Source organism: Podarcis vaucheri (genome assembly GCF_965113315.1).
Source record: "Podarcis vaucheri genome assembly, chromosome: 8".
Lineage (NCBI taxonomy): Eukaryota > Metazoa > Chordata > Lepidosauria > Squamata > Lacertidae > Podarcis > Podarcis vaucheri.
This window is the reverse complement of record NC_138766.1, coordinates 53,839,466-53,854,987: the sequence shown is the minus strand read 5'-3', so window position 1 is coordinate 53,854,987 and position 15,522 is coordinate 53,839,466. Positions and strand designations below refer to the sequence as shown.

The 15,522-nt window shown below is 40.9% G+C and overlaps 1 protein-coding gene across 1 annotated transcript; it reads left to right on the top strand.

The window, feature by feature from the left end:
• The first annotated feature begins 11,158 nt into the window (after nt 1–11,158).
• On the top strand, nt 11,159–15,214 carry SNAI2 (snail family transcriptional repressor 2). The gene is made up of 3 exons (XM_082236223.1): nt 11,159–11,510; nt 12,031–12,576; nt 14,165–15,214. Exons 1-3 carry the CDS (start codon nt 11,432–11,434, stop codon nt 14,344–14,346), a joined length of 807 nt encoding a protein of 268 aa, XP_082092349.1. The 5' UTR covers nt 11,159–11,431; the 3' UTR covers nt 14,347–15,214.
• Nucleotides 15,215–15,522: the final 308 nt, after the last annotated feature.

Genomic DNA, 15,522 nt, shown 5'->3' with positions numbered 1-15,522 from the left:
TAGGCTTTCCACCTAAATTTCAGCTGTCATCTCTATTAAACAGATATTTAGTGGTACGATCAAGGTGGCAGTGTGTACTTCCTAAAAGTTACGAAGAAATCCTGGTTTGTTTGTGTGACAGCAAATAAATATGCCTGTGAAAGTAAAGCACACTATAAACAAATGCCTCTAAATTGCTCAGAGTTGTAGAGACGGCTAAGCACTATCAAGAAAAGTATATACACTCATTTAAAATAATTTATAGCTGAGGTGCCTTGTGAAATGTCTGCTCCTCACATGATTTCAAACCCTGTATGGTCAGGATTCTAAATCACTTAGGGAGCTGACACAAGAAGAAAAGGCTTCCTGATGCAGACATTCACCCTCAGCACATGGAAGGATGTGGGAGCAGCATCAGTGATGGGAGAGAGGGAGGGAACAGGGAGCTTCCCCCACTCCCTGCCCCTAATTGCAGTGTTCTCTCTCTGAGATTAACTTTGCTCGCTTTTTTGCAATTTCCCATATTTGAAGGTACTTTGTTCAGCTTGTTCCTCCTGTGACATCAAAGTTCTTGTGCATTTTCAAGAAGCTTTGAATCACAAAAGTGTAAGAGAGAGCTACCGTAGTTTTATAGCATTTAGATAATGATCAAGAGCTAGCAATTTCACCAGATAATCCTATGCATGGAAGAGTAATCTCATCCATTTGTGAAATTCAAATAGAGCCTACTTATTTTAATTGGGGGGAAATATTGTACCCAAGGCAGCAGACTGTTGGCTTTGGATAAGGGTTGCTATGCTCATAAATACTCCATTAGGATGGCATGCACCCTTTATAAATAATAGTAGTAACAACAAAATCAACATCATCATCAACAACAACAGCAATAAACAACTTATTAGTAGGTTTCTACTATCGCTGTTTCTGCCCCTTTTGTTGCAGTCTGATACCAATGAACAAATGATTTACGGTATATGCTGAAGGGCCATGTCATGGAGAGAGAAATCACATGCAAGATTTTTGCATGCCAGGCTGATGTCAGAAGCACACAAACAGGCCTAGTTCACAACAAAAGTTGGCAACTCTAATCATAGCTGGATAAGCTGGCACAAAGCTCCAATTTAACATGAAGGACTTTTTTTAAAAAATGGTAAATTTAAGCTGTAGTTGTATAGTCCCTGGGAGAACATCTGGAGGCCATAGCATGTCACATTTCCCTCTCCCACATTGGATGGAGAGAGCCATTGTCAGATCTCCACCCCATCCCTCTTCCTGATGCTGAGGAAACCTCCAATGCTGGCCCAGTGGACACTGGAGATGTGTGTTTTCAGGGTCTTCCCTGTTCCTGTGACTATACAGGCGTACCTCAGGTTACATACGCTTCAGGTTACATACTCCGCTAACCCAGAAATAGTGCTTCAGGTTAAGAACTTTGCTTCAGGATGAGAACAGAAATTGCGCTCCAGTGGCACGGCAGCAGCAGGAGGCCCCATTAGCTAAAGTGGTGCTTCAGGTTAAGAACAGTTTCAGGTTAAGTACGGACCTCCGGAATGAATTAAGTACTTAACCCGAGGTACCACTGTAAACTGTTTTTAACTGCTTTTAATACTGAATTTTAAATTGAAGTAACTTGTCCTGGGACCTGCTGGGGAAAGTCAGGTAATAAATACATTAGGTGATGGCTCTAGAGTGCAGTTCCACTTCTCTTCCAGATTATTGTCTTATGACATGAATAAAATGGTGTGTTGAATTGTAGGGCCACATGTTTGCCCTCAACTACTAGTGTTGCATATGGATAACAAATGAAGTACTACCGTCACTCCACTAGGCCTTTTCAGTATACGCTGGCTTTCCAGAATGAAACAGATTTCTTATCTGGTATCTATCCTCTGCCTCTTAGCATAAATCATATACAAGAGTGTCCATGCTTGCAACTGAACTACAGAGATACAATCTCTGGATTCAATATCCTTTACTATCCAAACAGATGAGGTGCACTATCACTGCTAATCTACTATGGGGCTATATGCATGTATAGTTAGATCATGGCCAATAACTGCAAAATTTTGACACAAGTATGCAAGATTAACAACAACAGCAACAATAATTTATTTATACCCCGTCCATCTGGCTGGGTTTCCCCAGCCACTCTGGGCAGCTCCCAACAGAATATTAAAAATAGAATCAAACATTAAAAACTTCCCTAAACAGGGCTGCCTTCAGATGTCTTCTAAAAGACAGATCGTTGTTTATTTCCTTGACATCTGATGGGAGGGCATTCCTCAGGGCTGGCGCCGCTACCAAGAAGGCCCTCTCCCTGGTTGCCTGTAACCTCACTTCTCGCAGTGAGGGAACCGCGGTAAGTTGTCCACCTTTGAATTCTCTCCACAACATGGCAGTGCCATGTGACCATTTGCTTCTCAGTTCCTTAAATTTATCAGAAGGACTAGAGGCAAGCAGTTCTAGGAATCTTGAAGTTTGAAATTCTACCACCACCTCCCACCAGAATCTGCCTTTAAAACATTCAACATGTTCATTAATCTTTTAATAAAGCTCTGATTTCATTTTAGAACTAGCATTTTTACAACTGATTGGGTGTAATGCACTAGGAGAGACGTACTGTAATTCCCTTTCAATCTAAAAATTAATGTAATCAGTGCATATTCACTCCTTTGCTCAGGTTCCATTGCTTATACATTACATGAATTATATGCATATTACATAATCCAAACACAGCATGGAGTGAATATACACTGATTACATCCACTTGGGGAATTAATATAAATTGAGGCTAAAGCTGACTCATAATTTCATATTATTAATTATCACAGATTTACTGGTCCATCTACACTGGTAATTTTGTTAGACCTATTCAAATAATGTACCTTTCAGCACTACTGTGCCCTCATAGATATTGCTCACATGCTTTGGCCAGAGTATGCTATTCAAAAACTCCCATGATCATAGCTGTCAACTTTTCCCTTTTTTTGCAAGGAATCCTATTCAGAATAAGGGAATTTCCCTTAAAAAATGGGAAATGTTGACAGCTATGCCCATGATACAGAACGTAAAAAAGTTCTCAAAGTCAGGCATCCTAACTTCCTAAAAGAGCAACTGATTACCCAAAATCTTTACCTCTGTCATATATCCTTGGCTTGCTTTGAGTCCCTTCAACAGACCCCATGATATGTGAATCACATCAAAAGGTTGTCATGCATAAAAGAGAGCTGTTGGACCACCCTGGGCCCCCTCCATGAGGTCACCTGCCTCCTTGATCCAATCCTTAAGTCCTGGGTGTCTGCAGGGGAAAGCCAATGCTAGCCTGATCTAGGCAGGCCTGATCCATGCTGAGCTGTTACCCAGCTTCTTTCATGTAAAGTGGAGAATGCACAAGATAACATCATCACAGATTGTGCCCAATAGATGCATATGCTTAAAATCTCACCGTGTGTGTGTGTGTGTGTGTGTGTGTGTGTGTTTGGACTATTTTGATATCATGGGGAATTCAAGATAGGAGTTTACTGCCACAATCCTAAACAGGCTTGTAAAGCATGAGTAAAAGAATGCTCAGGACAAAAAAAAATTAAATAAAAATAATTGAATGAATGGAGGCAGGTTGTACAATATATAACAAAGGAACTTGGAATAGCTGTGAGTAGAGCAGATTATTTGTTAATGTTATAATATAATGTGAGAAAAATATTTTTAGAAGACTATGAAATGCAAAGTATTTCATATTTGTTGTTTGTTATTTAAATACATCCTGTTTGCAATATTTGTACTGTACATGAACTATTTTTAATTCTTAGACTGTATAAGGAAGGCATTAATTGCATGAAATCATATGATGCTGCATATAAAGAAACTATTTATTACTTAACAAAACTAACAGATATTTTCTTGCTTTATTGAGCTAGGAGTATTCTGAGGTGCTTTTTACAGGTTTCAAGTCGTTCTCAAATCAGCATAGTGTCTCCATTATTCCAGAGGCTGACAAAAATCTTAAAGTTCCTTCTAAGTGAAATTCATTTATTGGCCACTTGGTGACATAACTTGATCTCTTTTTCTCCGGACAAACATTCTTTAAAGAACAGCAAAGGTTGGGGTTGCAGAGTATGGATATGTCCAGTAGGTGTCTCTTCCTAACCATATAATAATCCCTGAAATGCCTATTTCACTCAGTAGGGCAGAAAAATAGCCGTTTCAACATTTTTGCTGTCTTCCTGAACAACTGCTTACATAAGAAGCTTAGGAAAAGACAATATGATGCTTAGAATACTATCTAACCAGCTCATTGCTCCACAGTACATTTTCTTGTCATTTCTTAAGCCCACATGTATGGAAGAGCCTAGCAGAATTTAACTGCGTTGTTTTATAATTCTTTAGTCCAGATGTTGCTGGACTACAAGACCCCACCATCCTTGACCATTGACCAAAGGTTCCGACTTTGAGCCTGGGCAGTTCCTAAAATCATAGTATAACTTGCATTTGTCTCTCAAGGGATGCTCAGGGTGGTTCATAAAGGGCAATGCTGATGAAAAAATAACAATATCCAATAAAGTGCATAAAAGGATCAGCATCTGATTGCCTGATGGCTCCACAGAGCAATAGGCTGCCTTGGGGAAACCACAGTTGACTCATGGTAAAGGCTGGATTTCTAGAGCCTTTCATAGGACAGGAGGATGCATAGCTGGTGCACACATTCGCTGATAACACATCTATGTTGACACCCTAAGCATCTGTGAAGTAAAGGGGGAAAACTGCACCCGTAATGTTCAGCTTGCATACCCATGATGCAAATTACTTTGCTCCAGCCTCACTGGTTGGTGAATGTGCTGGAAACGTTTCTGCAAATGACTTTTTTGGACAGTTTCATTTTTAGAGGCAGGCCTATTCCTACAGTCACACAAAGGTGGGGTAGTCTTCCCATCCCAGGGCTCTTGTTTATTTCTAGCACTTGCTGCTTCCACAGAGCTGTTTCCACAGACACAGAATGATGATATAATGGGACTTGGTTATTTATTATAGAACTGGATAGATGCTTTACAGCTTAATTAGCTATCAATTAGCTAGCTAGTGTTGCTGTGTTTTTCAGATTAAATTTCAAGAACGTTTAGATTTGGAAGGAAAAATTAAAATATCTGAGTTCAAACAGGTAGGAGGAAATTTATCAGTGTGTTATAATTAATTCTACACACTGCTGGGATCATGACCTAGTCCTTTTTCTTGCTTTCTTTGTCTGTGGTACTGAATTTCTTGCTTTAACCATTGACCACGTAATCCTGTCTACTGGATCCTATCTACTGAGTGCTGACACAACAAAACCCTGTGACTCCCTCCAGAAACATTTGTGCTTAAGTTGCATTGAAATCAATAGGACAAACTAGTTGTAACCATGTTAAGTCCCATCATTTCAGTTTCCCCTGGACTAGGGTAAACGGATGAATACAAAGCACCAATCCCTGTTCTCTTGTCAGATGTCAGTAGTGGCCAGTTAATAGTTTCATGTTATTGTTAATTATGGTTTTCAAGTACATAATGACCAAGTACATGATGCTGCTAACTGATTGAATAGAGGATAAGCTATCTCTCTAGAATTGCAGCTGTGGTGTGCGTGCTTCCCTATATTCACTTTCTCTGATTTCTGTCACTGGCCCCATTCCAGAAGTTAACCGCCAGAAACCGTGCGGCTTCTAAAAGGGGGGGGGAGATACATAAATTACCTAATTACTCAAGATGTAACATGTTAAATGTTACTTCACCCTTATATGAACAATAGACAATTGCCCTTTACAACCAAAGTTTCATCTACCTGTTCAATATGATTTCCTGTAATTTGATAGTAAAATAAATACGTAACATTAACCAACCTTCAGGCTTGAATCCAATACGTCATTTCCTGGAAGTAAGCCTGAACACAATAGGATATAGTAATGAGTGGTCAAACATAGGACTGTGTTTCATGAGCCAACTAGTAGTTTGTGATTTTGAACATTCATTTTTTTCGCCTGACTCTTTTTGTCTGGAATGCAAAAACATACACATGCATTGAAAATAAAATAAAAGAATACTGTCAGTCACTGGTATGTCAAAATGTGTCTCCCCTGCCCCTCCCATAACTCCATCTTGTATAATGAGGGCAACTGTACCAAATTCTTCTATATTGATGTCTACTTGGTAACATCTTTTGACATCCAAATGTGTGAGAATAGACTCTCAGCTTTGACACTGAGGGTCATTAATAACTGCGTGTCAAAGGGAGGTTGAACAGATATAGCTTTCCACATAAAAGTTAAGTTCTGATGGGAGAAGCTGTAAACTATACAAATTCTCCCTGCTGTTAAAGGCATAAGCATGAAGTTGAGACAGAACTAGGTGCTTTTGTTGATTTAGGTAAGATCTCAGATCCTGCTTCACCAAGCATAGAGTTATCCTTTATGCTCAACTTGGCGCTGCCTCAAAAAACGGTTTACCTGTGTTACTTTCTCCTGACATCGCCCCTGTCCTGACAACATCGTGTTGTGCCTTTTTCTGTCCTAGCTCCACATCACTGACTATGGCCAGCAGAACTGGAACAGTACGTACAATGTGGTCATTTTACAATGAGAGAAAGGTGACTCTACACATCATGGAAGAAGAACCGATTTTCAGTGGCATTCTCATATTAACCATAGCATATAACTCTGCACTAAGATCCCTTCATTTCCTGAGATGCTCAGTTTTTGGCTACTCTGACAATGCATTGTGATGTTTGGCATGCCTGTTCATTTGCTCGTTCCACACAAATCTGTCATAATTAGCCAGCCTGGGTTAAAAGAAGAAGCTATGTCCCTTTACCCATAAGAATGGAGCAACCTGTTCTCTGCATTCAACTTAAGTGGAAGTATAGTTCACGATAGCCAACCCTCCCGCCTTCCAAGATAATCCAGCCAATGTGAGTTTATAGATGATGCAGCAGGTGAAGAATGGGAAGAGAGTTCTTTCTGCCTGCACAGGAAGGACTGTATTTGCAGTTTCCTCTTTCCACACCAATCCAACAGGAAACTAAGCATAGACCCTGAGATCCCGGCTCCAAATCTTCCTTTTTGCTTTATCACTGGTGAAGAACAGTAGATCAAGAACAGCCATTGGCAATCGCTCCTGCTAAGGTGAAGTCTATCAATTGCTCAACTGGCTGGTTTTAAAAGTTGAGAAATGTACACTGTCCCTAACAAAGCACTGGCTGCTGTTGTCCAAGCTCAATCCATTGATAACACGATGGGTGGTTTGATCTCAGGTTTTCAGGAAGCTGCTGCAATGCTTCAGAATTAAAAGAGCAGCCTGAGGGTCCATGAAAATGTTTCCTTCTCCAGCTTTCTGAATGAAAACTGAGATCTACTTTTCCCTCTGATTTCCTTTCAACTGTGATCTTTTTCCTTCACCCCATTTCACCTTTCTGGCACTATGGTATCTCTGGCCATCTTCATACAAACTCACTGGGTTGTTTAAAGAAAAGGAAAGAGGGAAAAAAGAGAAAACCCCGCTCAGGCAACAAGAGTCATACTAATACCATTTCAAAACCATGTAATGACATGCCTTGCACCCAGTGCCCGGTGCTATTCGTTTTAGCCTAGCCACTTGGCTGACATGTCAAAACATTATGATTTATACAGAAGTCTGAACAGGGGAGCCCAAGGGCCTAATTCACCAAGGCATTACTACACTGCTGTACTGGCGCAACTGCATTTGGCACGAGGCAATGGAAAATGAGAGCATTTATGCCTTTTGTGTGGCATGTACAAGCCTATCTCAGTGTTAGCTGGCATAACTGAACAGACTGGCACTTCTCTGGAATCGTACCCACAATGTAAAGTGGCTTTATCCCAGAGGTATTTTCTGCAGAAGTTACTGCACTTTCCAGAATTAAATAGTTGTACACATTCAGCAAAAGGGCAGCAGATACATTTTCTGAATGTATTTTTCTGTTATTGGTAGTCTGCTGAGGACTTTCACACATTCCATTAAGGAAGGAGTAAGTGGCTGTGTCTTGGGGGGGGGGCATCAACTAATCCTGCTACTTAATGTTTATTTAGCACCAGCCACATGGCAAGACCTGTGCCAAAGACAGAGGAGACACTATTCTGCCCAGTAATCTAACAATGATATTCAGAAGCTGCTTACTTTTGAAAGGGCTACAGCTCAGTGGGAAAACATCTGATTTGCATGTAGAAGGTCCCAGGTTCCATCCCAAGCATCTCCAGGTAGAGCTGGTAATGTCCTCTGTCTGAAGCCACTGTCAGTCACTGTAGACAACAGTGAGCAAGATAGACCAGTGGCCAGACTTAGTGTAAGGCAGCACCTGTTTCATTTTGAAGGGATTTACCAAGAGAAATGTGGTTTAAATGGCAGAACTGGGAAACCTGTGGTGATCCATAGTGTTCAGATCAATGGGAGGAATAGTACCACTCTATTCTGCCTTGGTCGGAACCCACCTGGAATACTGTGTCCACCTTTGGGCATCACAGTTTAAGAAGGATAGTGACAAGCTGGAATGTGTACAGAGGAGGGCCCCCAAGATGACCAAGGGTCTGGAAACCAAGCCTTATGAAGAAGAGTTGAAGGAGTTGGGTATGTTTGGCCTGAATAAGAAAGGAGATATGATAGCCATCTTCAAATATATCAAGGGCTGTTACATGGAAGATGGAGCATGCTTGTTTTGTCCTGCTCCAGAGGCTAGGACCCAAACCAATAGAGTCATTGTTACAAGAAAGGAGATTCCGACTAAATATCAGGAAGAACTTTCTGACAGTCAGAGCTGTTCAACAGTGGACTGTCATGGAAGGTCGTGATCTCGCCTTCATTGAAGGTCTTTAAACACAAGTTGGATGGCCATATGTAAATGAAACCTATGCTTCATTTACATCTTGTCATCCTCCTGAAGTTATATGGTTGTATAATTCCAGATGTTGTTGGACTCCAGCTACCATCAACTGCCACCAGCATGACTGGTGGTCATGGATGATAGGAATTGTTGCCTAACACCTGGAGGGCCATACGTTTCCTAGCCCTAGTGTAAAACAAGAGAGAAAATGGTGAAGAACGTGAACCTAGCTTGAGCATGAAATTCTAAGTTTGTAGCAGAACACACACAAGATGAAGCAATGGAGAAGCAGGGAAGCTGCCGCCAAAGAAGCAGATTTAAAATCAAGATTTCAGGGATGAGAGAGGCGATCCAACACCCCAAAGTAATGTTGGGCTGTATGTGTATGCATATTTACTTGGGAGTAAACATGCTTAGAACTGGGCTTTATACTTGCACCCCGTCTCGATCCTGCCAATTGAACTGAATAGACCATAGCTTCTGTGTGTTTTTAAAGTAATTTTTTAAAAAACCCTATGCACTTTGCTATAAAGAAAACACACTGACGATTTTTCAGCATAGGTGTTCTTAAAGGAAAAAAAATCAATGTAAACCACTCATGGATAAACACCAGCCTTGGAGCCTGTTAACAGTTGAATTGCTACATGAAAGCAGATAACTTTACTTCTGCACTTGTTTTGGCATCTCCCAGATAAAGAAGTTATGCAGCTTGACAAAGCACTTTGCTCTTACAAGTCTTAACAGAACCACAGAGATTTTTCCCCCCATGTCTTCATTCCAACACCTGTTGCAGAGAAGGCTGGGGTGGTCTCAATGCAACTTCCCTCCACACTTCCTTCATTCTATATATACACCCGTTTTATAGCCCTCAGTCTACTGGTACATTTTGTAGTACAGCTGAGTAGGAAAAAATAGGTTTCAAGTGCACTCAGAAGTGCAAATATTCCCCACCCCCCGAATGAATTTTAAATGTTTAAACAGGATGAATCTGTGCTTGTGTTGCTCAAATCTTTTCCATGCCTATAGGTTTGTTGGTAGTTCACAGAATCATAGAATTGGGAGGGACCTGGAAGGTTCATCTAGTCCAACTCCCTGCAATAGTTGAAGCTGTTGACCCCAAAAAGCAGCAGCAAATGAGACTGGTACTGTGTACGACCAAAGCAAATAAGTTTACTGGACAAGCAAGAAGATACCACATGGTACATCAAGCTACTCCAAACTAAAGCACAAACCTTTGAATATTCTATGCTGGCTAAGATGAAACAGGAATGATGTCTTTCAACTGAAGCTGAAGAAAGTGGCTGTCTCAGCCATTCCTTTAGGAAAAGGGAGCTTGAATGTGCTGGGATCATATTCTTGCCCGTCCTTTGTGCATTCTTCAGTCACTGTCAGCTAATCGAAAATGAGCACAGAATTAAAAATGTGCAGCCAAATAATTTCCATTTACGGGAGTGGCTCAATTTCCTCTAGAAGGGAAATGTGCAACATTGCACTGAGAAATTGGGAAAAAGTCCCATGCAGCTTCATCCATTGCATATTTACTCAGACGCAAGTCCAACTGAGGTCAGCACAGCTTACTTCTGAGTAATCAGAGTGCAAATGGTTGCAGCCCTTTTGTGGATTCTGCATATCTCAATTACTGTCTTCCTGTTTTGCGTCTGAGTTGTGCATATGTTTTGTCTTACAAAATGTCCCTGATCCAACTAAAAATCAGTGCACAATTACAGCAATGGGTCTTAAACAGAACTAATTTTAGTTGGATCGGGGCCACGGCACCTCATTGCCAGTTCTTCAACAGCAAACACAAAATATTTCCTTAATCTATTAAGCATCTCGGCTCAACTCCTCTTCACTTCCAAAAATAGCAAGCCCCACATGACAAGCCAAAGACTTTCGTTAGTGTCTAAAAAAGCTGGACTGTTTATCTTGGAATAACTTCCCCTCTACCCTCTGCCCTTTGCCCCTCATAATGAACAGTTTGTCCTTAGCATTTTCATTATCCCACATCTGGGAAGCAGCCTTGTTTTTTGAAAGAATTAATTTTCACTTTGTTGGGATGCAAGGCACTCCAGAGAAAGGTGAGGAAGTACAGTGAAATCTAAACTTATCCCTTACTGAACCTACTTAAATTAGCCCCACTAGTAGGCAGGAATTCTAAGACATTTTCTAGGCTCCCTCTGACAAGAGATTCTTCTTCCTCTGTTCTTCACAGCTATCCCAGTGGGAGGAGTTGAAACCTGACCCAAGTCCTCAGCTCCTAGAAGGGATTGGATCCTCCTTGCGAAGAGCAAGGAATAAGTCTCTTGGCCAAACAGGCAGAGTTCGTAAAAGAACTTCAGCAAATCAGGAGTGATTGGATGAAAAGGAAACCCCTGACCCTCCCCTCCTGCACCTGATGAGTGGGTATTTACAGCACTTTGCAAAGAGCCCTGCACTACACAATTTTACTGCATGGGGTGAGCAGAGAGGACAATGCTGTAGAGGACCAATGTGCAAGCAGTGATTCTGTCTGCTGCTGCTGCCCAAAAGCTGGGGACCGTTATTCTGAAGCTGAAAGGAGGTTTCAGGAAGAAGGCAGCCCTGCATTTCAAGATGCCACGATCCTTCTTGGTCAAGAAACATTTCAACTCTTCCAAAAAGCCAAACTATGGTGAACTGGATACTCACACAGGTAATCCAAGGCTGAAAGCTGTATTCTAACTGCTCTGATTGTTGCTGCTGAAGTGGGACTTTTCATAGCCTGGTGCAAACTTTTAACAAACTTTTTTTACAGATCTCTCTCTCTCTCCCTCTCTCTCTCTTCCTCCCCCCTAAAAAATGTCAATGCCAACAGAATTAAAGCTTCAACTTAGGAGTTTGCTTCATTGCTGATTTTTCCCCCCTCTCTGTTGCAAAATGAGTCTCTTGCAAATGTAAGAGAATGGTGTGGATTTTACTGCTGGATTTCCTCTGGCTGCAGCAGAGGCTTGGGGAGGAAAGCTGTTACTTTGAGCAGACCTCCCAACTTATGTAAAGTTTTATCTAAAGTTACAGAATGTTACATTCACTCTGTGTGTTTCATTGGAGCAGACTAATGTCAGTAGGATTTCATCACTTCCAATCTCCATGAGTATTGGATATATTGTACTGCTGTTATAAAGAGAAAAATCTCTGTTGTCTTAAAACGATTCTATTTTTTTCTTTTCTTCCAGTGATCATTTCCCCATACCTTTATGAGAGCTACCCCATGCCTATCATTCCACAGCCTGAGATCCTGAGCTCAGTTGCTTACAACCCCATCACAGTGTGGACTACAACTGGGCTGCTGCCTTCCCCTTTACCCAGTGACCTCTCACCTCTCTCCGGATACCCTTCGTCTTTGGGAAGAGTCAGCCCACCTCCACATTCTGACACTTCATCCAAGGATCACAGTGGCTCAGAGAGTCCCATTAGTGATGAAGAAGAGAGGATCCAGTCCAAACTTTCCGACCCTCATGCAACTGAAGCAGAGAAATTTCAATGCAGCTTATGCAATAAGACCTATTCAACTTTTTCTGGACTGGCGAAGCATAAGCAGTTGCACTGTGATGCCCAGTCTAGGAAATCTTTCAGCTGTAAATACTGTGACAAGGAATATGTGAGCCTAGGAGCTCTTAAGATGCACATCAGGACCCACACACTACCTTGTGTCTGCAAGATCTGTGGCAAGGCTTTCTCTAGACCATGGTTACTTCAAGGACACATCAGAACACATACTGGTAAGGGGAAATGTGATTTTGCATAGTATGTATTGCTGCAGTAGCATGTATTGCTGCAATAATTCCATTTTTAAAAATCCATAGGGCTTTATGGTCAGTTTCATGTTTACCAGTTATACTGTTTGCTCTGCTAAATGTTCACCAGACTTCTTTTCTTTTTAAATCATTTATGAGTGGGTCAGTTTATGTACTGGTGTAACACTTTTTCACTTTAGAGAACTTAAAGTTTGCTTCGGCAAGCTGTCACAAGACAGGGATCTATTTGACCCTAAGAATTCCATGCTTCAACATGAGTGTTGGAACACGCTTTTGGAAGGAATGCAGGTGCAAGGTAGACAGATCAGACAGCAAACAAGAGAGAAGGAAGTAAGCAGAAATACCAGGTTCCCTATGCAATAATCTGTAGTCAAGCATTGTATCCAAGCAATGCACACACAAACCCCTTAGTCAGCATATAGGCACAGAATTTTACACTCTGATCAAATGTGCAGTTCTTGGAAATGAGTTCCACAGAAAGCAATAAGTCTTACATGTAAGAAATATGTGTACTGTAGAAAGTCATTTAGAAGATCTGGCATCTCAGTGCTAAACACAAAGGACCTGATCCCATAGAATCATCACAGAAATAAATGGGAATTAAGGATTGTATTTTAAATAGAAGTTCCATTCCATTGACAGTGCAACTGCATTCCAGATTAATGGGTTTGAAGGCATAGACGAATCTGCAAACTGCAATCCAAAACTGGAATTTTATGTACAGTTACCTAGGAGTAAGTCCCATTGAACTTAATACAAGATGAATGTCACTGTGAGCAACAAAAGTTAACCCTAAGACAAATTACACTCTGATTCAAACACTTATCAGAGAAAGAATTTCTGATTTTCTTCAATGGTACTAAACACCTTAAAGTTGCAGTCCTGTGCTTCGTTCAGTAGGGGGAAGCTCCACTGAGTACAGCCAGCCTGATTTCCAAAGAGAATTTGGCTGCATAGCCTTTAAGCCCAACTAAACTCAGCTGCACTTACTTCTGTGAACAATGCCTAGGGCCAGAGTGTAACTCTGTTCACAGACTTGAGTAGCTTGTGCATTAATTGCAAACTTTTATTGATCATGTGCAAGTGAGTCCTCTTGCTACTCCTTGTCCTGCCTCTGTTCCAAGGAAGCAGAGTGCAATGCTGAAGCATTCAATCTGATGGGAATTCTGCCATTCACACCAATGGCATGTAAACTACAGCCTTGGGCAGCAGTAGGCGTTGCACAGGATACAGTAAATGAATGGAAGGAACATATGAAAATGCTGGGTGGAGCCCAGCCTGCAGGCACTGGCTGCACCTGCTGAAGCAGAAAGTGTCAGTGACTTGTCATTCAATGCACCATGAATCCTGCAAACTCTGAAAAGTATGAAATAATGAATGGACAGCCTGCAGTGTAATGAATGGACCCTTTAATACTATATAGAACCCAAACACCATTTTCACAGGCATGATGTTTTTTTATTCCTCTGCAAAACTACTTGTCCCATTTATACAGAAAGTTTCTTACTAGAGCTTTAAAACGATTAAACCTCTTTTGTGTATTTCTTTCCAGGAGAGAAGCCTTTTTCATGCCCTCATTGCAACAGAGCATTTGCAGACAGGTCAAATTTGAGGGCCCACTTGCAGACCCATTCGGATGTGAAGAAATACCAGTGCAAAAACTGTTCAAAAACTTTCTCCCGAATGTCTCTTCTGCACAAACACGAGGAATCTGGCTGCTGTGTAGCTCACTGAATTTGCCTGGGCTCTGAACATTTCTCTACTCCTTTTCAACAGAACAGGAGGAACCCTCAGCCCTGGAGGCGGTTTATATTTTACTTCCCAACTCAACAACTCCACTAGAAGATGCAAATAACATCAAATTGCTTTTTAGTTCAATTGTTAAGCTTGACAATTGTGTGATACAAAGGAAATCAAAACATCTTAAATACGGGAAGATGGAAAAGCCAAATGGACAACTTTTTTAAAAAAACTAAAATTTACATTCCAAAACTAAGTTTTGCCAGATACCAAATATCACAGGTGCTTTCCAGTGTCTTCTATATCAAGTCATTATGTGGTGAATAGGACCGTGGTATTTCTTAGAATAGTGTGCTTCGTGATCAGCACCCTGAATTGTCTCAGATGTCATCATTAGAAGAGAACAAGAATGTATGTCGTCTTAACAGTATGTGCCTTTGTAAAACTGTCACTGCAGACATTCCTAGGCACATGCTTGATACACACTTCTTTTTTAAAAAAAAAACTATTGTGATTGTTAACTTGTGATGTTGTTGGTTGTTTTTATAAAAAAATGGGAATAAGTGCAAGCGTGAGGGTTAATGGGATTTTGACAATGGATTTCTTAAGAGCTTTTTTTCCTAAATGCACAAAGGAAATGCAATAGCCTGAGCAATACCCTCCAGTGCCTTTTTTAAAAAAAAGAAAACGAATACCTTTGTTTATTGACATAATGTAAATAGTTTTATTTTTATATGACTGAATGTGTTCTGAATCAAAATATTATCTATAGCCACGTCTATAGATATCTTGAAGAAAGTATGGATACAAATTGTATTGTTTTCTAGAAATAATTTTTGTATAAATAAACATTTTTAAGAAATACCTGTGCAATTTCTCCTGCATTAGGAGACCCAGAGTCCCATCTGCACCCACGTCTCCCCACACACCCCAACACACACATGGACTCTGGTGCTGATTGTCAGTAGGAAAGCATGACAAGTGGTGGGTGGGATCTCTGTGTACAGACTGGAGTCAGTGTTAACTAGGTCTGTAGGTCTTAATCTCTGTGGCTAAGGACTGATCAAAGAACAGTCTTCAAGACCCTGATAAAAATCCCATCTCTGAAGTTTAACAGAGTCACACTAGTAACCAGTTGCACCTCTGGGTTTCCTGGAGAAAATGCAGTAA